General features: G+C 44.3%; 1 protein-coding gene across 4 annotated transcripts in view; it reads right to left on the bottom strand.

The window, feature by feature from the left end:
- Positions 1-27322, bottom strand: part of PRKRIP1 (PRKR interacting protein 1) — a 34929-nt gene extending 7607 nt beyond the window's left edge. For 2 of the 4 annotated variants that reach the window (XR_007147792.1, XM_047838756.1), the window contains exons 1-5: positions 26749-27289; positions 25973-26051; positions 24603-24703; positions 16196-16281; positions 14833-14900 (exon numbers count right to left, since the gene is read on the bottom strand). Coding sequence is in view for 3 of the 4 variants with exons in the window: in XM_047838756.1 (XP_047694712.1) it covers positions 14833-14900; positions 16196-16281; positions 24603-24703; positions 25973-26051; positions 26749-27024 (610 nt within the window). In the remaining variant the exon portion in view is untranslated. Of the gene's footprint in view, positions 1-1002; positions 2188-14832; positions 14901-16195; positions 16282-24602; positions 24704-25972; positions 26052-26748 lie in introns of those variants that run through there. The other 2 variants (XM_047838754.1, XM_047838755.1) reach the window with 2 other exon arrangements.
- Positions 27323-27793: the final 471 nt, after the last annotated feature.

Below are 27793 nucleotides of genomic sequence, written 5' to 3'. Positions count from 1 at the left end.
ACATCGTGCCTTCGTCAAAACTCACAGGACTTCACAGCACAAAGAATCAATCTTAACGTGTGCAAATGTAAAGAGTTATTTAGGATGTCCAGGATCCCAGGATGAATGCAAAAAGTGGCACATGAATCCAACTGTATAACAAATGGAGGAAACAACCTCTGTGAAGGGGGTGGGGTGCCACCCCGACGTACTTTTGGATACGGCGGTGTCTGTAAGACCAAAGGCAAAGGAACTGTGCGTAACACTGCACCAGCTGATAAAAGTTGTGTTGCACGGGTAACCAGTTACCAATTCTGAGCCACGATCCACGTCCATCGGAACTGAACAACTGAATAACTGAACGGTAGGTAGTAGGGGCCAGGTTACTCACTGTCACAAGTGGGAGGTTATAGGCAAACAAGTGAGAAGGCTGGAATGATCCATGTGGCAATGAATTAGGGTTGGAGACATCGAGATAAACTCACCTTGAGTGAAATATAGATTAATACGGATGGTTATATATAGAAATAACTATAAAAATGCACTTATACACTGGTCAGTACACGTGCACTTTTCCTTGGCCTACAAACAACCACACCCCAGTAGCGAAGAGCACATCTAACCCCCAGATCTCGGTTTGTACTACCGTTCCCCAATAAAACAAACCAAGACTCCTCAGAGAAATGGCTGCTTCTAGGTCTGGGGCAGGAAATACATGAGTTAAGTCTGGAATAGCTTATAGTGCCAGGAAGGAAGGAAGGAAGGAAGGGAGGAAGGGAGGAAGGAAGGGAGGAAGGGAGGAAGGGAGGAAGGGAGGAAGGGAGGAAGGGAGGAGGGAGGAGGGAGGAGGGAGGAGGGAGGAGGGAGGAGGGAGGGAGGAAGGAAGGAAGGAAGGAAGGAAGGCAGGCAGGCAGGGAGGCAGGGAGGCAGGGAGGCAGGAAGGCAGGAAGGAAGGCAGGCAGGCAGGGAGGAAGGGAGGGAGGGAGGGAGGAGGGAGGAAGGGGGGGAGGGAGGAAGGGGGGAGGGAGGAAGGAGGGGAGGGAGGAAGGGGGGAGGGAGGAAGGAGGGGAGGAAGGAAGGAAGGAAGGAAGGAAGGAAGGAAGGAAGGAAACCCCACCTAAATCCCACAATAACAGGAGTATGTAAAAGGGACACAGGAGCCAAAGCAAAGTGCCCCCAGTGGCCAAAGCTATAACAATTTGAGTAACAAAATAAATAAAGTGGTACTGGAATCGACCTAAAGTATAAAATAAATATCCACAAGTCCATATTGATATAAATAGACAAACGGGGAGAAGGGACAAATCTGTGAAGGATTTCCAATAATAGCATTCCCACCCACACAGAGAGGGTGCATAATCCCCCACTCCATACGTGCGGGCTGCACATAGTGACTTCTTCCCAAAATGTACAGTGTGGGAAGGAGGGGAAAGGAGTGAATTTACAGTAGGCAATCCTGACAAGCACTGCCTCAGCCAGGTGATCGAGGTCAACACATCAATAGGGCCAGTCATCTTGACAGTATACAGCCTTGACATGATGTCATTAAGAATGGAACTTCACCTCTTTGGCCTTCCTCCCCAAAATAAGTAACTCCAGTCTCATCATGAGAAAAATATCAGACCAATCCCAATCGAGGGACACTCTACAGGACACCAGACCCTCAAAACTCTCAAAGGCAAAAAACAAGCAAAGTCTGAGAAACTGTGACTGAATGTAACGTGATATCCTGGATGGGATTCTGGAACAAGAAAAAGGCATTAGAGGTGAAAACTAAAGAAGTCTGAATAAAGTATGGACTTTAGCTAATATATCTATCAATAATTGGTTCATTAATTGTGACAAAGGAACGGTTAACTTCAGATGTTAATAACAAAGGAAGCTGAGTATATGGAAATCCTTTGTACTGTTTTTGCACTTTTTCTGTAAATCTAAAACCATGTTAAAAAGTTTTTATTAAAAAAAAAAAAAGGACACTGTACCACATTCATGGAACTGGGATTACAGCTGAATAGTGTTGGGAGGAAGAATTTCTTCTGCCCTTCAAGGTCCCTCTAGCTGGATTAAGAATCAAATTGACATGGGACAGTAATAGGAGAAAATCGAATTTAGTTTCGTATGTATGGGGAATCCAGACAGATACAAAATTCCAAGAACACGCAACATGAAGGCTTGAGTGACATCCTGAGCATAGGAGAGGGCAGGAGCCTGAGGATACAAAGAGGCGGAAAACCGTTAGCAGGAAGGTGATAGGAGATGTTTGGAAAACACAGGTTGTCCTATTGTGCAGATAATTTCTTAGGTAATGAGGAATCTCTATTAACAGCTCTCTTCCTGACAGAGCAGGCGGTTGAGGGGGGAGGTACAGAGCTTTTCCTGAATCTGCTAGGTTTTGGTTGCTTTTAACTTATGAAAACTAGTAACGGGAAACCTCACCAAAATGGAGTTGAGGGGTTTTGGCAGGCGGAGGTCTCACACCCTACCATTCAAGGTCAGCTGCAGACCCAACAGGGAGAGATGGGCTTGACTTTGCACGTGGTTACTACTCTTCTATCCCAGGCAGAGGAAGAAATGTTTTACTGTGTATCCCCCCAAAAGCCCAGCCACTGAGAAGCCACCATACTTTGAGTTCTCAGTTTACTCCACTGGACTTCCGGTTTGTAACGGCCTTCCCAACTTACCCCTGTCCTCTTAAAAAAGCATTACCTCGCCTTTGTTCCCCAGACTTGCCTATGGTTTTCTGCAGCTTGTCTGCCCCGACTGCGGTTCTTTTCTATTTCCAAATAACCGCCTTTTGGCTGCTAAGATAACGAGCAATTTTTTTTTTAATGTTTTTATTTATTTTTGAGACAGAGAGAGACAGAGCATGGGCAGGGGAGGGGCAGAGAGAGAGGGAGACACAGAATCTGAAGCAGGCTCCAGGCTCTGAGCTGTCAGCCGAGAGCCCAACGTGGGGCGCAAACTCATGGACTGTGAGATCATGACCTGAGCTGAAGTCAGACGCTCAACCACCTGAGCCACCCAGGGGCCCCAGATTACTAGCAATTTTTATTTTTAAGGTTAACAAACTCAAAATAATGTTCCTGCCAACATGCCCCATCTTGGGACAGCCCGATCCTGGCTCCTTCAATAGACAACTACATTACAGGATTTAGCAGATTCTATAAACCGAGTAAGCATGTGCAGCACCCTCTGGGAGCAAGGTGGAGGGGGCAGTTTGGTTAGGTTGAGGAGCGAGGTTAGGTAAGGCTTTACAAAGAGAGAAAACATGGCAAGAGGAAGGTGGGGGATGACTACAAGCCCTTTGGGCAGAGGGGGATTCAGGGGGCGGGAAAAAGGAAAGAGCGCAGAGCCCAGAGCGCATGAAGTGAGGTGGAGAACAGAGGGGTACACCTGGCGAGGGCAGAGAACCGCTGGAAGGGAGTGGCCAGACCCAACTGGTGGAGAGGCTGGAAAGGAAGAGCTGGGAACGTGGGAGCTGCTGACTAGATCTCAAGCAGGGTCACCTCGTGGGTAAACACGGAACGTGAAGGGGCGCCTGGGTGGCGCAGTCGGTTAAGCGTCCGACTTCAGCCAGGTCACGATCTCGCGGTCCGTGAGTTCAAGCCCCGCGTCAGGCTCTGGGCTGATGGCTCGGAGCCTGGAGCCTGTTTCCGATTCTGTGTCTCCCTCTCTCTCTGCCCCTCCCCTGTTCATGCTCTGTCTCTCTCTGTCCCAAAAATAAATAAAAACGTTGAAAAAAAAATTAAAAAAAACAAAACAAAACAAAAAAACCAACACGGAACGTGGAGCCGCATCACCTGGGGTCAAATCCTGCCCTGTCCCCTCCCTCCCTCCGGCTCTGTGGGTGCCAGCACTGTCTGGTGCCTAAGGTCCCTCAACTGTAAACTGGGGATACCACAGTGCCTGTCTCTCAGGGTCGTCGGGAGGATCATGTTAATATTCACAAAGCTCGTACAGCCAGGGGTACATAATAAATTTTAAATAAACGTTAGCTATTGTAATTTTTTTTTAAGTAAACTCTACCCCCAGGGCTTGAACTCATGACTCTGAGATCAAGAGTCACATGCTCTACCGACCGAGCCAGCCAGGTGCCCCTGGTATTACATAATGTTAAAAAAGAAAAAAGAAGCCCAAAATTGAGTCATTTGCCCCCCCCCCCCCCCAGCAAACAAGACTTAATGACAGTTTCAACCTATGCCAGGAATGTGACTTTTAAACAGTGGACCTGAAATTTCCAGATCTACACGGGAGAGGTCATCTGAATGATAAAAACCCTGCCATTCCCTTTTGCCCTCCCCACAAAGATTTCCCAGCTTGAAACAATCCTTTCTTTTCTTTTGCTTGTATCTTCTTGCCTGACCCTCCTTCCAATAAAAACCTTCCATTTTGTACACCTCCTGGGGGCATCTCTCCACTTGCTAGATGGGATGGTGTCAGTTTCATGAATCGCTTAAAATTAAGCCAATTTGATCCTCAAATTGACTCAGATGAATTTTGTTTGAAGTCACATTCTTATCCATGCGGAGGAACATAAAACTTTTTTTTTAGTTTATTTATTTATTTGGAGAGAGACAGAGCAAGCAGGGGAGAGACAGGGAGAGAAGGAGAGACAGAATCCCAGGCAGGCTCTGCACTGTCAGCATAGAGCCCAATGCGAGGCTCGAACTCACAAACCGTGAGATCGTGACCTGAGTCCAAAGCAACAGGCAGACACTTAGCTGACTGAGCCACCCAGGTGCCCCTGGAGGAACAATTTTTTAAAAGCCAGCGCTGGCAAGGATATGGCAGAAGTGTACCCCACTGCATTCTGTGGGTGACAGTAACAACTGGAACTACTCCTTTGGAAAGTAGCGTATTTCAAGAGGCACGGAATCTTTTTAGATTCGATGATCTAGTAATTCCCACTGCTAGAAATGGATCTTAAGGAAATAAACCATAAAGGGGGAAGGGAGACAGGTATATAATAGTCGCTAAAGTGTCTTCTAAAGAAGACAAAAACCAAATCAAGCTAATGTCTAACAAAAGGGAAAAAGGTTAGACGTATCACAGCACGTCAACTGCTGGATGTCATCAGTCACTGAAAAAATTAGGAAGGACTGGAAATTCTCACAATATTAAATAAAATAAGCAAAACAGAAAACTGTAACTACATACAAATGACACGTGCATGTGGCAAGAGACTGAAGCAAAAGAACAGAAAGAGACTTTACTAGGATAACATTTGAGCTGTTTCCATTAGTGCTATACTATTGTTTACATAACATTTTAAAATCCAGGAATCTGACTTTATTCACATATTTTAGGAATACTAAGTAAATGCCATTGAGTGTAACTGAAACGGATACTTTTTATTTTTTGCTTCTTTACTTTTTATTTTTTACTTAAAAATTTTAATTTTAGTTTTTTAATTTTTTTTTTACATTTTATTTATTTTTGAGAGAGAGAGAGAGAGAGAGAGAGAGAGAGACAGAGCACTAGTGGGGGAGGGGCAGAGACAGAGAGGGAGACACAGAATCCCAAGCAGGCTCCAGTTTCCAAGCTGTCAGCACAGAGCCTGACACGGGGCTCAAACCCACAAACCATGAGATCATGACCTGAGCCGAAGTCAGATGCTCAACCAACTGAACCACCCAGGTGCCCCAACTTTTTAAAGTTTATTGGTCTTTGTGATCTCTGTACCCAACATGGGGCTTGAACTCATGACCCCGAGGTCAAGAGCCACAGGCTCTTCTGACTGAGCCAGTCAGTGCCCCAAAACTAGTATTAACTTTTTAAAAGAACAAATGAAAGAACAGACTAGGAAAAAAAAAATCCTTCCTTGTACTACTGAATTGTAAGGATGTGGGAAAATATTTATGAGACAATGTTATGTGATAAAATTAGAATAACTATAAATATAGCATTTATATGAATGGATTTATATAATATACACTTAAAAACTGGGATTAAAAAACATGTCATTACAGTGTTAAAGTCACTATTTTCAGTAAGGATTAAAGTTTTTTTGTGTGTGTTTTCTTAATGTTTATTGACTTTTTGAAAGAGAGACAGAGTGTGAGTGGGGGAGGGGCAGAGAGAGAGGGAGACACAGAATCCCAAGCAGGCTCCAGGCTCTGAGCTGTCAGCACAGAGCCCAATGCGGGGCTCAAACTCAAATCCCAAGATCATGACCTGAGCCAAAGTCGGAGACTCAACCAACTGAGCCACCCAGAAGCCCCAGGATTAAAGTTTTGACTTTATTCTTTTCTGCATATTCCAAAAATTTTTATTTTTTTAAAGTTATTTATTTTGAAATCCAGAGACAGTGTGAGCTGGGGAGGGGCAGAGAAAGAAAGAGAGAGAGAGAGAGAGAGAGAGAGAGAGAGAGAGAGAGAGAGAGAGAGAATCCCAAGCAGGCTCTGCACTGTCAGCACAGAGCCCGATGTGGGGGAACTCACAAAATTGTGAGATCATGACCTGAGCCAAAACTGAGAGTCAGACGCTTCAATGATGAAGCGACCCAGGCCCCCAGATTTCTTTTTTTTAATCAAATGACTGATTAATTTTGAGAAAGAGAGAGCGAGTGAGTGAGCGCAAGTGGCAGGGCTCGAGCTCACAAACCTTGAGATCAGGAACTGTCTGCATATTCCAAAAATTTCTAAAATGACCGTATATTATCTTTATTCTCAAAAGACACAAACAGTACGAATAGTTTCTCAACGTAGCGCGTATAAGAATTTTGGCACTGAAACAAACAGTTCAATCCAAAACATATACTGAGTTCCTTCTGAACACACCAGTTGACGTGAGTCTTGACCGGGGCAATTTTGTCCCCCCTTCCCCACTGGCAATGTCTGGAGACCTTTTTTTTTTTTTTTTTTTTTAAGTTTTATTTATTTTCAAGAGACAGCGTGTGGGGGAGAGGCAGACAGAGAGTGGGAGACAGAGAATCCCAAGCAGGCTCCGCACCAGCAGTGCAGAGCCTGATGTGGGGCTTGAACTCACAAACCGTGAGACCATGACCTGAGCCAAAATCAAGAGTTGGATGCTTAACCGACTGAGCCACCCAGGCACCCCAGTCTGGAGACCTTTTTGATTGTCAGTAACCTAGGTAACAGTGGGTCCTACTGGCCTCTAGCAGGTAGAGTTAAACATCCCACAGTGAACAGGATATAGTCCCTCCCAGCAAAGAATTTTTCAGCCCAAAATGTTGATAGCAGGATAGCACAGAGGATGAGAAACTGCTCTTGACATACCTAACAACAAATCACCTGAGGCCACCCTGGGTTTCTTTGATAGGGAGGCCTATGTCAGGACAAGTAACATTGGTGTTAGAACACATCGTTCCAGGAGTTCAAGGTTTCAAAAATCCAGATTGGCTTAATGCCATCCCGTGGTGTTGTTCGGACTGCACTACAGGGTGTCTTCACTGAATTACTGGACCGGCAAGGACAACAAATGGGGAGATTTCCTCGTGAACAACAGAATGGAACTCGTAACCAGCTGTCCCTTGCTGCTTTTTAGAAGGGCCTAAAAAGCTGGAACGATTTCAGTCCAAGCCCATCAAGAACACAGCGGTGCACAGAAGCCACCTTGTGGCACAACTCGGTATCACCACATTAAGTTTCTATTCATTTCAATCAGACAAGAAGATCTATTTTCTTTCACAATATGAAAAATAAGGAAGGAAACTGAGAAGGCACAGTAAAAGGCACACACACTGTCTTTATGACCAGCACTCTATCCTGCTCACTGGTACCAAGCACACACAACCATGTATTATTACTGATCACTGTTTAGTACGTACAGGTGCTAACTTCACAATTAAGCATAAGAGCAGGGCCCATGAATCTGAACAATGATTTTCAAATTTGTTGGTCTGCAGCCCATAGCTGACACTATTCTTTCAGAATCTGAAAGAAAATTTCACAAATACTTAACCAGAGTGTGATGCACTCTGACAATTTCTAGTCTGTTCTATTGATGTCTGGCAAAATGACAGCTGCAGCCTCAAAACTAACTGCATGACATAGCGAGTGAAGATCACACCCTCGGCTTGAGAAAACACCATGTTACTGTGGTGTGACTCCAGGATGTGGCATTATGACAAACATCTGTCTTTTTGATAGGACTGAAGTTTAAGACAGGCGGAGACCCAGGGAGAGGGCACAAGGCTGCTATAAAGAGGCTGGAGGCTCCAGATGAAATCTCCCCGAAAACACTAAAGCCTGCTGTAAGATCTCAAATACACTTCATAGCCTCGGGCAAATTAAAGAAAGGCGACAGAAAACTGTACGGTCAGGTGTACCAAATGTCTAGAAGAGGTTAGAAAAGGAGGATTCAAGAGGCCCCAGCTCTGTGATGGTGCCACTGGTCCCCTTCAATTATAGAACCGATTACTAAAAAGTTTATATGCCATTCCAAAGACCCAATACAGGTTCGTTCATTAAGTGCAAACTAACACCTGTTTCTTGTTCTGAAAGAGTTTTTAGACTCGCTGGTGAGGGACCACCCCACGCCCCCAAATATAGTAATTACAGCAAGGCATTTGGCAAAGTTATCAAACTACAGAATTTTAGATCGAGAAAGAGCTTATCAGTTATAAGCTAAAAAAGAAATTTCAAATAAGAGAACCCAGATGTTTGAGGTCAGGGTGAGCCAGAGGGAGAGCTAACTCTAGAACTTACCTCTACTGTACTCACTCCATGATCTCATATTACCACTTAGTTTCTTATGCCACGTCTGTTGGTAAGAGGAAAGAAGAGGGAGTCTGGTGGATTTCTTAGTGGGAGAATTAACTCCACACTAAGAGTTTTAACAAACCAGTTCCTGCCAGCCTACAAGGAGGAACTCTCCTGTGGATGTTAAAGGGCTCTGGCCCCCACCCAGGCTCAGTCTGGTTCAACATTTTTATCAATGACAAGGGAATTATGTTTATCAAATCTGCCTATGACAACATCAGAAAGACATGGTAGGCAACATGCTGATTTCAGGATATGAATTCAAAAGGATTTTGGAACCTGAATCAACAGAGCCAAGAGCACCAAGTTAAAATGCAAAAGAGCTAAAGTCCGTGTTTGAATTAAAAACAAAACAAAACAAAAAACAAATAGAAGGTTCCAGGTAAGATAAAGCAAGCACACGGACTCCTTCTCTCCACTGAATATAGTGACAGGACCTGGACAGAATGATGGACTCTTGAGAAGCAAGCAGACTGCGGAAAAAGACCAGCCTACAAAGTGCCACTGGAACAGTTTTGAATTCCTAGGGTTTTTCCCCACTCCAGTATCCCTCAGTCCAGACTCAGATGTTCAACATGCAGAAGTGAAGCCTGGGCGCAGACAGAACACAAGAAACCCTCCGCTTGTAGTCTGAGGAGTAAGAAAGGGGGTTCCCGATGCTCAGAGTAAGGGAAATTCTGTGCTTCTTTGTTCTCCATTCTCTCACACCCTAGCTCCCAGGCCATTCTGCCAGAGTCACAGCGGCAACAGCAACTGCGGCGGCAACGGGGGCCTGCTGGCACAAACACTTCCAAAGAGGGGAGCCTTTCTCTCCCATCAGAGGAGCTGTGGGTCCTAAGATAGCCGGGCAAGCCTGCTGCTTTCCCCCTCCGCCCTGGATGCAGGCGCAACTGGAGGAAGGACGAACCAGAGTGGTAACTAAAGCCCCGGCTTTCTGCCTGGAGTTCTGAAAAGGAGAGTCCTAGGGATCCGGAGAGTACAGGAGCAGTCACGGAGAAAAAGATTAGAACTCCCGAATCCCTGGGCTCACGCTGACAAGCACACGTATGGATGCGGCCCTAGTCTCATACCAAATGCTCTGAGAACCCAACCGACACTGGAGCCGCAACCACAACCTACGGAAGGCTGGCGAGAACCAGGCCGCCTGCCTGCTAAAATAAGTATCAACAAGACCAAAGCCTCATGATAGAATATTCAAAATGCCCAGGATACAGTAGACAGTTACTTGACATATGAAAAATCAGGAAAATCTCGACTTGCACGGGGAAAGACAATCAACAAATGCCAATGCTAAGATGACTTAGATGCTGGAGTATCCAAATACTTTAAAGCAGTTGCTTAGAAATCTTTCCGGGAAGAGTGAACACTCTTGAAATGAATGGAAAGAGAGAAAATTGCAGCAAATAGAAGGCATATAAAGAAGAATCTACTGGAAATTTCAGGACTTTTCTGAAAAAACACAGTAACTGAGATAAAAAAAAATCCATTGGAAAGGATCAACAGCACAATAGATGGCATAGGAAAGAGATAGTTTGAAGTCAGATCAGTAGGAATTATCCAATAAGAAGACCAGAAACAAAAACGATTGAATAAAAATTTTTCCAAAAAAAATTTGTTTTTAATTTAATTTACATCCAAATTTGCAGCATATAGTGCAACAATGATTTCAGGGGTAGATTCCTTAATGCCCCTTCCCCATTTAGTCCATCCCCCCTCCCACAACCCCTCCAGTAACCCTCTGTTTGTTCTCCATATTCAAGAGTCTCTCATGTTTTGTCCCCCTCCCTGTTTTTATATTCTTTTTGCTTCCAAAATTTTCCAAATTTGACAAAAGACAAACAGGCCTACAGACTGGAGTAGCTCAGTGAAATCCAAACAGGATTAAACCAAAGAAATCCATGTGCAGACCCATCATAATCAAACTCTTGACATCTAAAGACAGAAATATTAAAAGCAGCCAGATAAAAATAATGATAGAACAATCTCAATAGTTACAAAATTTTCATCAGAAACCATGCAGGCCACAGAAAGTGGCATGGTATTTCTAAAGTGCTGGAAGAAAAAACTGCCAACCCCCAATTTTTTTTTTTTTTTTAATTAAAAAAAAAAAAATTTTTTTTTTTTTCCAACGTTGATTTATTTTTGGGACAGAGAGACACAGCATGAACGGGGGAGGGGCAGAGAGAGAGGGAGACACAGAATCGGAAACAGGCTCCAGGCTCTGAGCCATCAGCCCAGAGCCCGACGCGGGGCTCGAACTCACGGACCGCAAGATCGTGACCTGGCTGAAGTCGGACGCTTAACCGACTGCGCCACCCAGGCGCCCCTCCCCAATTTTTTTTTTAAGTTCATCTATTTGAAAGAGGGGTAGGGGGAGAGACTGAGAGTAAGCGAGTGCAGGCAGGGGAGGGGCAGAGAGAGAGAGAGCAGGCTCCACAATGACAGTGCGGAGCTCAAACAGTGAGATTATGACCCAATGTGGGGCTCGGACTCACAAACAGTGAGATCATGACCTAAGCCAAAATCAAGAGTCAGACACTTAACCGACTGAGCCACCAAGGTGCTCCCTAAATTTTATATCTAGTGAGAATGTCCTTCAGGAACAAAGGTGATAGATATAAAGACAGCCTCATGTGAAGAAAAGCAAAGAAAATTCATAGCCAGCAGACCTCTTCTAACCAAATGACTGAAGGAAGTTCTTCAGACAGAAAGGAAATGATGCCAGAGGTAAGCTTGGAACATCACGGACAAAGGAAGAACAACAGAAATCTAACTATCTGGTTACTATTATTATTCTAGACAATTCTCCTCCTGATCTTCAAAATGTACTGGATGATTGAAAACAAAAATAACATTATCCACTAGGGTTTTCAACGTATGTAGATGTAATACTTAAGACAACCACAACATAAAAGGTCAAGAGACCTATATGGTGACAAGTTTCTACATTCCACTTAAATACCGATTCTAAGTAGACTGTGAAAGGAGTACATATATAGCAAGCTGCAGAGGAACAACTAAAAAGCTAGAAAGAGGGATATAGTTAAAAACACAATACATTAAAGTGAGATAAAAAAATGTTCAAATAATACAAAAGACAGAGAAAAAGAAACAGAGAAATACAGAAGGAACAACAGAAAAACCCCCAAATAAAATGGTAGCCCTAAAATCCAAACATATCAATATAAAAAGGTAGAGACTCTAAGAATGGGGGGGAACAAAACCCATGACTCAAACATCTGATATCTACATGAAACATATTTATTCAGAAGAAAAAATTTTTTAAGTTTATTAGTGCATTTTATTTTTAAATGTTTATTTTTGAAAGAGACAGAGGCACACGCACAAACAGGGGACGGGCGGAGAGAGAAAGGGAGACATAGAATCTGAAGCAGTCTCCAGGCTCTGAGCTGCCAGCGCAGAGACTGACACAGGGCACGAACCCACAAACTGTCAGATCATGACCTGAGCTGAAGTCAGACACCCAAGTGACCGAGCCACCCAGGTGCCCCCAAGAAACATTTCAAATATAGGCAGGGTAAAGTCTAAAAGGATGGAAGCACTTTCAGAATGGCAGAGTAAGGATCTCTAAAAATCTGCTCCTCCATAAAAATAATTAAGAACATCAACAATTGTCAAAACCAACTTTTTCAGAACTCTGGAAACGCTCCTTGGATTGTTCAAGAAAAACGGCTGAACCTTGGTAAGTACAGCAAGTTCTGTGGCATTCTAACATCTCTCTCTCACCATATCCAAGGTAGCCCTCATCACCACAGCAGTTGTGGAAGCCAACCGCCTGGCAGCCACTGGAGGAAGAAAACTGTTGGAAGGTCCTCAGAAGTTCCATACTCAGAGCACTGTCCCTATGTGAGCTGTCTAGCTGCTCCCCAGAAACTTCCACTCCCAAGGCTTATCTTCATTCAACCTTAGTGCAAACAGCCCTTTCTCAAGGGTGGTCGTCAAAAACAACCAGTGGCAACTGTTTAACATTGCAGCTGCCTAAGGTATTAACAGCTGGAGCAATCAAGAAATCCATCAAAACCTGAGGAAAAGTTGGGACTTTAGACAGCCACATGCAGAGCTGTGTACATGTCTAAGAAAGACAAGTGATGGTCCTAATCTCACCTCTGGCTGACCTTGAAGCTCTGTGCAAGGAGGGCATGAAGGCTAAAGCAAATTGTGAACCACCTGCCAACACGTTGAAGGCATGTTCCTACAGATACATAGAGCCCCTCGGCAAAGGCTGTGAGACTTGGAAGTTCAAAGAAATCTCTACTCTTCAGCTGACCACTAAGCTAACAAAGCAGACTCGATAAAGAATGCAGGCTTTACAAAATTAGCTCAGGAAATTCACTAAACACTAAATAATAGCAATGACAACACAAAGAAAAAATAAATCACCTAGAGCCAAGGACCTTTCTATATCCTGATGTCATGGGTCCAAGTTACAATACCTCCTTCAATATAACATGAGACTGGCTCGGGGCGCCTGGGTAGCTCAGTCGGTTCAGTGTCCGACTCTTGATTTTGGCTCAGGTCATGATCCCAGGGTCATGGGATTGAGCCCTGCATCAGGCTTTGCACTGAGTGTGACGCCCGTTTGGGATTCTCTCTCCTTTCTCTCCCCTACTCACACATGCGCTCGCTCCCTCTAAAATAAATAAAACAAAAAACCAAAAACCGTGAGATTGGCTCCTGTGCCCAATCCTCCAGCCCTTGGATCAGTACTGGATGTTCCTGTGTGTGTGGGGAGGAAGAGGGCTGGGAAAGTAATGAGGTGGTTTCTTTCAGGGATGAGGTCCTAGCAATCACATTTCAGTGTTATAAAAGAAATGATTCTAAGAAATGGGGAGGAAGAGTCTAAGACTATACCATACAGAGGGTGTCACGCAGTATATTTACAAACCATAAGGAAACTGATCCTGGAAGGGACCAATCATATTTAGTGTGTCAGTGAAAGTCTGACTTTATCTTAAGACCAAAACTCACAACCATCTAACCAGGAACCATGCCTAGTCAATCAGGGAACAACCACCAATTCAGTAATGTGTACGCACTTGTCGTTTTTTGGTCTCTTAGCATCTTCGGTCCTTTCCATCTGAGGCCCCTCTGTCCCGGGTTCTCAGCTCAGGGGCTCTCAGGGGAGCGGTTGGCACCTCTGGCCATGTGGAATGCTCAGAGGTGGACAGGACTGGTAGCACTGTGGGACACTGACACGTGACTCACCCCTATTCCTCCTCGTTAACGAAATCTCATCCCAGTCCAGGGTGGCAATGTACCCGGCTCCCAGGGATAAATCATGACAGGTTAAACACGGTCACAACAGTTCGGTTTTCTATTCGTCTAGCCTAATAGCAGCAAGGGATGGCAAAGTGACCAGTGAAATATAAAATGCCATCTGTTGGGCACTTCTGGGGGATCTTCTGCTCTTCTGTTAAAATACCAGCATCCCCTGCACTTCTCTCCCCTTTGGACACAGGTATGATGCCAGGAGCCACAGCAGCCATCTCACACCCAGAAAGTAAAGGCCAAGAGAAGTGCAGGGGATACTGGGCCTGCCACTCCTGAGCTGCTGAACCACAAGAGGCTGCCACCTACCACCAGATTTCTTATTAAGTGAGAGAAATGAACTCTTCTTTGTTTAACTACTGCTAGTTTTCTGGTTTGTTTGTTTTTTTTATAACCCAAAGCATTCTTAACTGACTTGCCAAGTGACTCCATCAGGGCCCAAAAAACACAAAAGCACTTTTGCGAGGGACATCCCCTCAGTCTTTCCTACTGGACAAGAATGAGGCACGGTGCAGCCCCAGGTACCCCACAACCACAGGGAGGACATGCACCTGCCTGAGGACAAGGAGCCAGGGGACAGAGGGAGACAAAGAAGGCCAGTAACATCACTGAGCTCATTTACTAGCCATCCCTGAAGGGAGGTCTGTCCTGACTTAATGCCAGTCAGCATCTTTCTTTTTGCTTACACCAGTTTAACATTCTGACACTTGCAATTAAATGAGTCCTAAGTAATGGAAATAAGTCCTCGTGTCTTCAGTGGCCAGCCAACCAGCTCCAAATTCTAAATCTCACTCCTGATAGGTGAGAAAGATCCCAACCAAGAAAAGCAGGTACCACTCACCTTCTTTTTGTTTCTTCTGTTCAAGTTTCATCTTCTTTGCCAATAATTTCTTCTCTTTTAACTTCTGGCTACAAATATAAAATAAATCTATTAATTCCCCCACTACCTTACTATATATTTTAGAAAACAAATAACTACTTATGGAATGTTTAAAGACCTTACGATTACACAAACACTACAATAATGAAATGGAAGAAATACTTTCTCATGATTCTGCTACTCCAACACCATCAACATTATCAAGCTGTTTTCTTCTTGAATCAAAATGAAACAACCTTTCAGAGTCTTGAGGTGATTAAAACCATCTCAGAAATATTGGGAGAGATTTTTCATTCCAAGATGTTTAGGGACTGTTTTTATTTATTTATTTTTATTTATTTTTTTAGGTGGCACTTCATTGCAGCCATCAGCAAAGGTCAGATTTCCGAAGCTGGTGAAGGCTGGGCAGCATTTCCATGTGAAATGTTACAGCTTTACAGGTTTTGTTTCTTATTTAATTCTACATGCAGAAACTGGAACATGATAAAAGAAAAAATACAAAACAGAAAAAAAGATGTAATCAAGTTGCAGCATACAGATGTGCTCTTTAACTACCTTTACTATGCCTATTGGAAAGCAAAAGAAAAAGAACTATCCCACTACACGAACAGATTGCCAGAAACAGACTAAGAATTAAGGACCGTTCAGGAGCGCCTGCGTGGCTCAGTCGGTCAAGCGTCTGACTCTTGATTTTGGCACAGGTCATAATCTCATGGTTAGTGAGTTCGAGCCCCACGTTGGGCTCTGTACTGACAGTGTGGAGCCTGCTTGGGATTCTCTCACCCCTTCTCTTTCTGCCCCTACCCTGCTCGTGCTCTCTCTCTCAAAATAAATAAATAAACTTAAATAAGTAAATAAATAAATAAGAATTAAGGACTGTTTTCAGAATCCTGCTCAGCTCTTTAAAGGTCGAGGGAGTATTTATTAAAACACACACACACACATGCAGTCTACATGCTCACATGATGTCACTGAGGGAGGTCACACACCCTAATTTAAGGAACAAGCTAAGGGAACCTTACTCACAGCATATTGTTAAACTTGGTGTTAAAATACAGAAGGGAAGGAGACCCAGAAATCCATGTGAGCACCAAAGAGCTGACCTGAGCTATGGAGAATCTGTACGGGGGAAGGGGGATGTAGTGGTAGTAAGTGACTTAATCTCTTCTCGGTTATTGGAAGAAAGGCCATGCCTCTACTGGGTAACACCTAAGACCTTGACAGGTCATAAGGTGAACTTCTGACCGCAAGGACGACTCATTCCCCAGCTTTCACATTTCTGCCTTTAAGTTTCATCGGTTATGAGAAGCCACAAAGCCCTTACCGCTTTTTTCGGCGCTTTGCTGTCTGCTCTTCTGCAGCGATTTTATTTCTCTCCAGTCTCTTCTGAAACTCTGCATCCAATTTTTGCTGTGAAAAAACACATCATTTAGACACACTCTGGGCTGGGTACGGGAGCTCTGGAAGTCACACCACTGGGGGTGCCATAGGCACATCTGGGTCTCTGGGGCCACTGTAACCATTAAGAGGATGCCCCCAGTATCTGGTTCTCCGATGGCGAAAGTTACTTCGTTCCGTAGGGTGGCAGTCATACACAAAATACGAGAGCATGAGAAGGTGCACACTGTGTATTCCCTGAAGGCAGAGGAAGAGTTACCGGCTACGTAGCCAGGGCCTTGGCTAGTGTGACATTGTGATTTATAGTAAGAAACGTATACAGCTGACCTTTGAACAACACAGGTTTGAACTGTGCGGGTCCACCTACATGCGGATTTTTTCGATAAATACAGTCCAGTACTGTATTTTCTCTTCCTCGGGAAGAGAAACATTCTTTTCTCTAGCTTACTTTATTATTGAACATTCTTTTCTCTAGCTTACTTTATTATAAGAATACAGTATATAATACACGTAACCAAATATGTTAACTGACTACATTATCACGCTTTGGGTCAATAGTTAAGGCTATTAGAGTTTTAGGAAAGTCAAAAGTTATATACAGATTTTACTGCATAGTGGAGGGGTTGGTGCCCCTAATCACCTGCTAATAGTCAACTGTATTTGGTCTTCATCCATTACTTCTGGAACGTGGTTCCAAAAGCTCCTATAAATTTCCTATTCAAGAGCCACAGGGGCACCTTTTATTATAATACTTAATTATGTTCCCAGTTTCTGAAATAGCTCCCAAGAGAAAGGTGAAATGGTGTCTTTTTTTTTTATAACAAGCCCCTTTTCAACCACAGGAGTTTAAGTTAACGAGTGAGTTCTGGAAAGCCCTTAAGGAGCAGGGCTGGTCACCGGGGTAACTTTCAGCCCCACCTCCTGTGCTCCAGGGAGGGAGAGGAGCTGCAGGCTGAACTAACTGCCAAATGCCAATGAGTTGATCAATTGTGCCTTAGTACTAATGCCTCCAAAACCCCAAAAAAATGGGGTTCAGATGGTTTCCGAGTTGGTGAACATGCGGAGGGGCTGGGAGGGGACAGAAGCTCTGTGCCCCCTTCTTCCACCTGGCTTCTCCTGAGTTCTGTGAGTCCCTCTGAGCAACTTAATTGAACCTGAGGAGGGAGTGGTGGGGGACCTCTAATCCACAGCCAGTCGGTCAGAAGGACAGGGGACAACACCTGGGCCTGGGCCTGGCCTTTGAGGTGGTTGGGGCGGGGAGGCAGTCTCATGGGACTGAGCCCGTTGAACATGTGGCATTGGACATTCTTGCCTGGTGGATGGCATCAGGATTGAGTTAAACTGTAGGATGCTCAGCTAGCGTCACAGAATTGCTTGGTGTGAGAGAAATCCCCACATACTTGGTGACCAGAAGTGTCAGAAGAGAAGCAGAGAACTGAGAGTAGAGGAGACACACAGGAGCACGTTTTTTCCTTACGGTGACCTGGGCTCATCAGATGGAACAGCCAGAGAGGTGGAACCATGGGATTTTCAAGTCCTAATGATGACAGTCATCAGGTGACTGATTCCACAGCAAGACAACACCCAGTGCCATCACTGCTACTAAGCACATACATGTGTCACACAGGAATACGTGAGTGTACACACGTCCATACAAAGCCAACCCTTGTATTATCCCTTCCTAGCAGCTCCCTGTCTCTGAGCCTTCGTTTTCTCACCTATAAAATGGGGAAAAGACCAATTCCTCTCTCCCAGAGCCTTTAGAAAGGATAACATACGATAACCTACTAGAAAGCACTTGTAAACCACAAAGATACAATGATCTAAAATGCCGTCTCTGAGGCGCGTAGGTGGCTCAGTCGGTTAAGCGTCCAACTTCGGTGCAGGTCATGATCTCACAGTTCGTGAGTTCGAGCCCCGCATCGGGTTCTGTGCTGACAGCTCGGAGCCTGGAGGCCTGCTTCGGAGTCTCTGTCTCACTCTCTCTGCCCCTCCCCCACTTGCGCTGTCTCTCTCCCTCTCAAACAATAAAATTAAATTAAAAAAAATAATAAAATGCCATCTCTTTCTTCTAGTCAAAGCCTTAAAGGTCAACAGAGTAAATAAGGGGCCAGCAGAGGACAAGGTGGCTTCAACCCCTCTGCTGGCCTGCACTGCCAGGGCTGTGTGGCTCTGCTTAGAGTGACGCAGAAACTCTGAGAGCAGAGATCATGAAATAAGAGGAGTCAGGACGCCTGGCTGGCTCAGTCCGAAGAACGTGCAACTCTTGATCTCGGGGCGGCGAGTTCCAGCCCCCCGCTGGGTACAGAGAGCACTAAAAAAAATAAAATAAATAAAACAGGGTACCTGGGTGGCTTAGTCAGTCGAGCATCTGACTCTTGATTTCGGCCCAGGGTTGTGGGATGGAGCCCCGAGCTGGGCTCCGCGCTGAGCACGAAGCCTGCTTAAGATTCTCTCCCTCTCCCCCCACTGGGCCCTCTCCCCCACTCACACTCTAAAATATTAAGTAAAAAATAATAAATAAGTAAATAAGAAAAAAAAGAGAGAAGGGTCTCCTTTCAAGGAACTCAGTTCCGATTAGAGCACCAGAAAGCAAACGACTTAAAAGGAAAAGCATGTGGTCTGTTCACAGCTGGACCGTAAACTCACTCTGCTGCCAGAGCAGCTGCAGCCAACAAGTGACCCACCGGAGCCCCATCGGGCTTGGCAGGACTTGAGCTCACCACGAGCTCTTCCAGTGGCGACGCCCTGTTAGTCACCGTGAAAGGTGAGGACACCCTTGCCTCTTTGTTTCTTCTAACCTCAGAGCCTGTCTTTCACCGTGTGAAATAAGAACCTGCGTGTCTGTGTGGATTCAAGGTCTGTGAAACATTTTTCTGTATTTTCCCTGGGTCTTTAATCGATGTATAAAAACCAGACTAGCTGATGGTAGTTGAGCCAACAGCCTGCTGTTTCCTTCCCTCTAAAGTAGTTTCAATATGTAAAGTAGTTTCAAAATGAAGCAAAAGTAGCTTCAGATAGTTTCTACATAGAGTTTTATTTATTCTTGGTAGTGGAAAACCCACTATAGTGACCAGGTAGAGGTGTGACCAGCCACCAGAAACTCCCCCCTAGAATTGAGAATGCCGCATCCAGAGGACGGCAGTAGCTGGAGAAGAACCACCAACAGCTGGGGGCCAAGAGACGCAGGACAAGCAAACAGCAGGTGAAAACCACCACGGCAATGATTCCCTTCTGTTCCAAAATCATAAAGGTATTTTTCAAACTCAATTTTTGGCCATTCCAGTAAATTTTTACATATTTTTTTCTGTATCATATCTATCCCTTTAATAATTTCCCTGGCATTTTACGTTGGAAAATTTCCAACATAGAAAAGTTGAAGGAATCATACAGTCCGTATACCCACCACTAAGTCCTACAGACATTTTGCTACTTGCTTTAGCACACGCCTGTCCACCTATCTATCCCTCTATCCTTCCGTCAATCCATCTTATTTCTTTTTAACACATTTCAAAGTAAGTTGCAGACACCAGGACATTTCACCTCTAAAGATTTAAGCATGCATATCATCAACTAGAGTTTAATATTTGTTAACGGTTTTTCTGTTTTCTTCCACTTAAGGTAATACATACAACAAAACGATCAAATCTAGAGTGTACAATGTAATCACACCAGAAAGTTCCCTCGTACCTTTTCTTATCCAACTCTCAGAAACAACTATTCTGATTTTTAAAAAATGTTTATTTTGACAGAGCGAGAGAGCTCAAGAGAGAGCTCGAGAGAATCCCAAGCAGCCTCTGCTGTTAGCATAGAGTCAGGTGCGGGGCTTGAACCCACAAACTGTTGAGACCACGACCTGAGTGGAAATCAAGAGTCGGACGCTTAACCAACTAAGTCACCCAGGAGCCCCTGATTTTTTTTTTTTTTTACATACATTAGTTTTTCCTCTTGTAGAACTTCATATAAATGGAATTTTACAGTGTGGTCTCTTTTATGCAAGGCTTCTTTCACTCAGCATATGTTTTAAGAATCATCCACACTGTTGTATATATCAATAGTTTATTCCTTTTTATTGCTAAGTAGTATTCTATTTTTGTGAATGATTATTTTAATGTTTGTTTGTTTCTGAGAGACAGAGCATGAGCTAGGGACAGGCAGAGACAGAGGGAGACACAGAGTCTGAAACAGGCTCCTGACTCTGAGCTGTCAGCGCAGAGCCTGATGCAGGGCTAGAACTCACAAACTGTGAGATCATGACCTGCATCGAAGTTGGACGCTTAACCAACTGAGCCACCCAGGTACCCCTTGTGAATGATTATTTTAAATTTTTAAAGCATTTTATTTCCTTTATATAGGAAGAAGTTCTACAGTGAGTTATTTTTTTTTTAAGCAAATTATTGGAAAATCACACGCTGTTGCCCAAAGTGGTTTCCTCCTTTATAAAAAGCAAATAAGGGATACCTGGGTGGCTCAGTCAGTTAAGTGTCTGACTCTATCTCAGCTTAGGTCTTGATCTCAAGGTGGTGACTTCACAATACAAATATATATCATTTTAAAGCATGTGAATCTCTGGCACAAAAACAGACACATAGACCAATGGAATAAAATAGAAACCCCAGAACTAGACCCACAAACGTATGGCCAACTCATCTTTGACAAAGCAGGAAAGAACATCCAATGGAAAAAAGACAGCCTCTTTAACAAATGGTTCTGGGAGAACTGGACAGCAACATGCAGAAGGTTGAAACTAGACCACTTTCTCACACCATTCACAAAAATAAACTCAAAATGGATAAAGGACCTGAATGTGAGACAGGAAACCATCAAAACCTTAGAGGAGAAAGCAGGAAAAGACCTCTCTGACCTCAGCCGTAGCAATCTCTTACTCGACACATCCCCAAAGGCAAGGGAATTAAAAGCAAAAGTGAATTACTGGGACCTTATGAAGATAAAAAGCTTCTGCACAGCCAAGGAAACAACCAACAAAACTAAAAGGCAACCAACGGAATGGGAAAAGATATTTGCAAATGACATATCGGACAAAGGGCTAGTATCCAAAATCTATAAAGAGCTCACCAAACTCCACACCCGAAAAACAAATAACCCAGTGAAGAAATGGGCAGAAAACATGAATAGACACTTCTCTAAAGAAGACATCCGGATGGCCAACAGGCACATGAAAAGATGTTCAGCGTCGCTCCTTATCAGGGAAACACAAATCAAAACCACACTCAGATATCACCTCACGCCAGTCAGAGTGGCCAAAATGAACAAATCAGGAGACTATAGATGCTGGTGAGGATGTGGAGAAATGGGAACCCTCCTGCACTGTTGGTGGGAATGCAAACTGGCGCAGCCACTCTGCAAAACAGTGTGGAGGTTCCTCAAAATATTAAAAATAGACTTACCCTATGACCCAGCAATAGCACTGCTAGGAATTTACCCAAGGGATACAGGAGTACTGATGCATAGGGCCACTTGTACCCCAATGTTCATAGCAGCACTCTCAACAATAGCCAAATTATGGAAAGAGCCTAAATGTCCATCAACTGATGAATGGATAAAGAAATTGTGGTTTATATACACAATGGAATATTACGTGGCAATGAGAAAAAATGAAATATGGCCTTTTGTAGCAACGTGGATGGAACTGGAGAGTGTGATGCTAAGTGAAATAAGCCATACAGAGAAAGACAGATACCATATGGTTTCACTCTTATGTGGATCCTGAGAAACTTAACAGGAACCCATGGGGGAGGAGAAAGAAAAAAAAAAAAAGAGGTTAGAATGGGAGAGAGCCAAAGCATAAGAGACTGTTAAAAACTGAGAACAAACTGAGGGTTGATGGGGGGTGGGAGGGAGGAGAGGGTGGGTGATGGGTATTGAGGAGGGCACCTTTTGGGATGAGCACTGGGTGTTGTATGGAAACCAATTTGTCAATAAATTTCATTAAAAAAAAATAAAAATAAAGCATGTGAATCTCTAAAACACACAAACGTATTCCATGAAAAAATAGGCACCATAGTCAGAGTGAGGAAAAGGTCCTACATTGCATGTTGTAAGATTAAGAATGAGAGGCAATCTCTAATACGTGTTAAAAGGAGAAATCAGGGGCGCCTGGGTGGCTCAGTCGGTTGGGCGTCTGACTTCGGCTCGGGTCATGATCTTGCGGTTCACGAGTTCAAGCCCTGTGTCGGGCTCTGTGCTGACAGCTCAGAGCCTGGAGCCTGCTTCGGATTGTGTGTGTGTGTGTGTGTGTCTCTCTCTGCCCCTACCCCAATCGTGCTCTGTCTCTCTCTCTCTCAAAAATACATAAAAACATTAAAAAAATTTTTTTTTAAATAAAAAATAAAAAAAATTTAAAAAGGAGAAATCAAATGTGGGAAATCACAAAGAATTTGCCAAATAATATCTGGTTTTTATTAATAGCCAGGTTGGAAAATAGAAGAGCCCTAAAACATCAGGATTTTTTCTGATTTTTACTAATAGTCAAGAATAAAATATAAAGGAGCACCTAGCACCACTGCAATAAAAAAATCCCTTAAAATCTTGGGGGCGCCTGGGTGGCTCAGTTGGTTAAGTGTCCGCCTTCGGCTCAGGTCATGACCTCACAGTTCATGGGTTCGAGCCCTGCACCAAGCTCTGCACTGACAGTGTGGAGCCTGCTTGGGATTCATTCTCTTTCTTTCTCTCTCTCTCTCTCTCTCTCCCTCCCTCCCTCCCCAACTTGCACTCTCTCTCTCAAAATAAATAAACTTAAAAAAAAAAATTTTTTAATCTTTGGGGCACCTGGCTGGCTCAGTCAGTAGAGCACGCGACTCTTGATCTCAGGGTCTTGAGTTTGAGCCCCACGTTGGGCATGGAGCCTACCTAAAAACAAGCCCCGCCAAAACTTAAAATCTATGAACAAATACAGTGAGGTAAGTGTCAAATCTCCATAAGTCATCATTGAGAGACACAGAAATTTTTAAACAAAAAAAGATAAAAGTTTCTAGAGGGAATAACTAAACACTATAACATCCATTCTCATTCAATTTAAGTGACAGATTCAACTCAATTCTAGTAAAAAAAAAAATCCAACACAATTTTTGGTGTGGATAAAATAACTGCAAAACTCTCTCTGAAAAATAAATAAAATAAGCGAAATGTCCAAAGAGCATTTTTTAAGAGCAATAAAAAAGAGGTGTCTGGCCCTTCCAGTCAGGTAACAAAAACCTTAATAGTTCTTTAAAAAAATCTTTTTTAATGTTTATTTATTTTTGAGACAGAGAGGGACAGAGCATGAGTGGGGGAGGGACAGAGAGAGGGAGACACAGAATCTGAAGCAGGCTCCAGGCTCTGAGATGTCAGCACAGAGCCGGATGTGGGGCTCGAACTCACGAATTGTGAGATCACGATCCGAGCCAAGGTCAGACACTCAACTGACTGGGCCACCCAGGCACCCCTGTTGATACAATTTCTGATTTTATTTTTGAGAAAGAGACAGACACAAAGCATGAGTGGGGGAGGGGCACAGAAAGAGGGAGACACAGAATCTGAAGCAGGCTCCAGGCTCTGAGTTGTCAGCACAGAGCCTGACATGGGGCTGGAACCCATGAACCATGAGATCATGACCTGAGCCAAAGTCGGATCCTTAATCACCTGAGCCACCCAGGTGCCCCTCAATTTCTAAAGCCACTCCCAATTCTTATTTGACACCTGTCATGAAGAAATGCCAGTCTCTACGCTAGACAACTCAAAGTAGACACACGCACACACACTATCCACGCTAAACACATAGCTGAATGGAATTATAGGCATTCAGCCAAAAAGAGAACAACAGAATTAGAAATAATAACTCAAGTGATGCAGGACATCTTGCTTTCTATTCCATTTCACAGCAAATGGCCTGGAAGGGAGAGAGGCCTCTGCTGTCCTTTCTCCCCAACTGGAAGTCTCCCTTCTCTCATACATCTCCCAGTGGGAGCATCTTGATGTGCTGAATCTGACCTAGCACTAACCTGGATTTACTTGACGTCTGTTTCCCATGCTGACTTAAGAAGGCAGCCTTCACACCAGGTGTATCTTCTCTTCTTTAAATGCCTCTTCCTGGGGAGCCTGGGTGGCTCCGTTAAGCGCCCAACTCTTAATTTAGGCTTAGGTCACGATCTCATGGTTCCTGAGATCGAGTCCCACATCAGGCTCTGTGTTGCAAGAGCCTGCTTGGGACTCTCTCTTTCTTTAAAAAAAAAAAAAAAAAAAAAGCCAAAAACAGCAGCAGCAGCTTTTTCCTAAAAGTCCCAAGTGTACATTGTCCAAACCCAAGGGCTCAGCCAGCCTTGTCACTCACTGACCTTCTCAGCCATGGCATCCATGTAGTCCTGTCGCTGGTACTCTCTCCGGCGTAGATGCCTGTACACATGGAACTCTCCACTGCCAGCCCCAGCGCTGGAACCTATAGCCAGGAGAGTCCAGAGTTCTTAATGAAATCCAGTTACCGACACAGGTGACCCTTGATCAAAAAGGACCAAAAAACCAAACTGGAAGTAATGGAAAGGACCATGCCCCACTGAACTCCAGAATCTAGCAGTGACTTGCAGAGTGTCGGCATCACTAAAGAATTGTTGCATGAATGTTGAAGGGGAAGTCACTAAAAATTCCACCCTAACACAGTAGTAAGAGGAGAAACAGTCTGCAGTTAAGTGACCAGAAACCTAGAAGATCGTTTAAGACCTTTCCCTCCCCTGCCAGATGACTTCACACTTGACACGCTAAATTTCTACTGAGCTGAAAAGATGTCCATGTATATTAAAGGAAAAAGGTAGGTTACCAAATAGTATGTGTAGAATGGCCACATTTTTAAAAATCATTTTTCCGGGGCGAGCCTGGGTGGCTCGGTCGGTTGGGCATCCGACTTCGGCTCAGGTCATGATCTCACGGTCCCACGGTCCGTGAGTTCGAGTGCCGCGTCAGGCTCTGTGCTGGCTGCTCGGAGCCTGGAGCCTGTGTCGGATTCTGTATCTCCCTCTCTCTCTGCCCCTCCCCTGTTCACGCTCTGTCTCTCTCTGTCTCAAAAATAAATAAAAAATAAAAATGTTAAAAAAAAATTAAAAATAAAATAAAATAAAATAAAAATCATTTTTTCTTACACATGAGTGATTTTGACTAGGGGAGTTTAGAAGGCTGTAGCAGCATGCTATAAGAGGAATGATGGAATTATGGGGGTTCAAAATTTTTCAGACCTCTGTTACTTAGTTCTCTTTATAATCAGTATGTTAATTTACAACCACCCAAAATAATAAAGCTATTTCCAGTTAGATTTAAAAAAATATGTTATTTAAACAATGCAGAAGGGATTCCTGGGTGGCTTGAGCACCTGACCTTGATTTCAGCTCAGTCTTGGATCTCACAGTTCCTAGGTTTGAGCACAGAGCCTGCTTAGGAATTTCTCTCTCTCCCTCTGTGCCTCATACCGCTTGCGCTGTTTCTCAAAGTAAATAAATACACTTTTTTTTTAAATGCAGAAGAAAATTCTCTAATGCCAAACTGTAAGCAACAATACCCCTTTGCTGTAAGTACATAGTTACTGAAACAGTGAACTTTTTTTTCCTATTATAGATTTAATTAAATGCTAACTGCAGGATTTTTAGATCTACGCTTCAAAAACTATATTTACACACACACACACACACACACACACACACACACACACACACGACATTACCCATTACATCTCGAACAAATTCTGGGGGAGGCCGGGGTGCCCATTCACTCATTTTTTCTGGAATCGGAACTGCTTTGTCCTGCAACATTTAAACACAAAAGCGTTTTTAAGCACAAACCTGCTGACAATCACATCTCTTAAAACCAAGGCATTTTAACTGGATTGGTGAAGAAAGGCTGCTTTGCTCCTTGGACCTAAAGCCGATTTTCTTCGCTGCCTTAGATTTACTTCATCCCATACATCTTTGGGGTCTACCACAGCCCGTGGCCTTGCCAGGGCTACACTTAACTTTCCAAAACAAAACGCAGAAACGTAACTCACCATTTATGGCTGGAAACTTCTAACCCTAACTCTACTACATGCGGAGTCAACCCTTTCTAGCCAAAGGTGTAAGAGACCTCACCCAATTATTTTTATGACTGAGGGAGTGATTTGCCCCGGGTGGCTCAGCCAAAGCCTTTCTAACAATCAGTGCTGTTTAGAAGTTAATAAACCCTTGTGCTAACCCATGAATGCTATCGTTCCAGTCAACGCTTCTGTTCACAGAAGGTTAGACTCGAAGTGTCTAAAAGCACCCTCATCCGGGCTGGGCTCCAACACAAGGACAGAAGAAGCTCAAGGTCTGCGAGGTAGCCTGCTCCTTCCTAAGGGCTGGCCCTGGGGTTCGGGTACTCAGTTCCTAAGTCTGGAGGTGGGAGAGGTGGGCCCGTGGGTCCCCAGCAGCGCCGTAACGGAAGGGGACTCAGAGGAGGAGTCGAACCAGTGCTTCGTCTCACCGGGTTCTTCATGAGCCGCTCCAGCTTGAGCTTCTGCTCTTCTGCCGCATTCTTGGGGATGACGAGCGCTTGTGGCTCTTTCTTGGGCCTCGGCGGTCGCACCGAGGAAGCAGCCGAACTCGCCATGACAGCTTTCCAATTCCCCACGGCGAGCGGCGGCGGTGGCGGCGCGTACTTATGACGACAGAGCCGCGCGCAAGCGGGGCAAGCGCAGTCTTCTCGCAGAGCGGGGCTGGGGCGGAGTCGCAAGCCGGAAGCATCCTGCTGAATATTCATGAGCTCGTGGCCGAGTAGGTTGTCTTGATCAAAGCTGTTTGCTTTCGTTTCCTGTGTTTGTACAAATCGAGGCAGCCGAGAGCCCAAGTTCCTATGCGAGAGGTGGCCTTGCACGCCCGAGGGTGCGACCCCAGTCGCCCTCTCCAGTCCGCGTACGTGTCGTGGCGCCGCCGGGAGCCCTGCTAATGGCTCTCAGCATCTCCTCCTGCCCCCGGGCCTTTGTCCTGGCCGTTCCTCGGGGCTGGTCCACTCTCCCATTTATGACAATCTTATGAGAAAGAGAAAAGGGCCCTTCCCGTCTGGGAGCTGGCTTGGCACTTACAGCTAGACCTTGATGTCCTCCTGTTGGACGTAAACAATTTCCCAGAACACCGACCTCACACAAGGCATAAACAAGACTGCTCTGTAATCATGTTTGAAAGTAGATGAAAACAGGAATATTGTTGAAACCTCATTCTGGCTCTTATGAGTAACTACTGCTTCTTTAAAGCATTAGCCTCGGTTCACTTTATTTCTTTTTCTCTATTTTTCCTTTTTCTTTTTTCTTTTCTTTTTTTTTTTCCCCCCCGGTTCTCTTTAAATATTAAGACAGCCAGTCATGGAATTGTGTTGCTTCCTGACAGCACCTAGAGTTAAATCCACTTACTTGAACCCTCCCCCAAATCACTTCACCCAAGCACAAGTGCTACAAGAAGTCCTCTTTCACACCCTCTTGTTGAAGTCAGTGTAGTCTCCTTTCCTAAAAGAGGCAACAGACCCCAATTGTTTT

The sequence above is a fragment of the Prionailurus viverrinus genome, chromosome E3, assembly GCF_022837055.1.
Source record: "Prionailurus viverrinus isolate Anna chromosome E3, UM_Priviv_1.0, whole genome shotgun sequence".
Taxonomy (NCBI): domain Eukaryota; kingdom Metazoa; phylum Chordata; class Mammalia; order Carnivora; family Felidae; genus Prionailurus; species Prionailurus viverrinus.
This window is presented reverse-complemented; position numbering and strand designations above follow the sequence as displayed.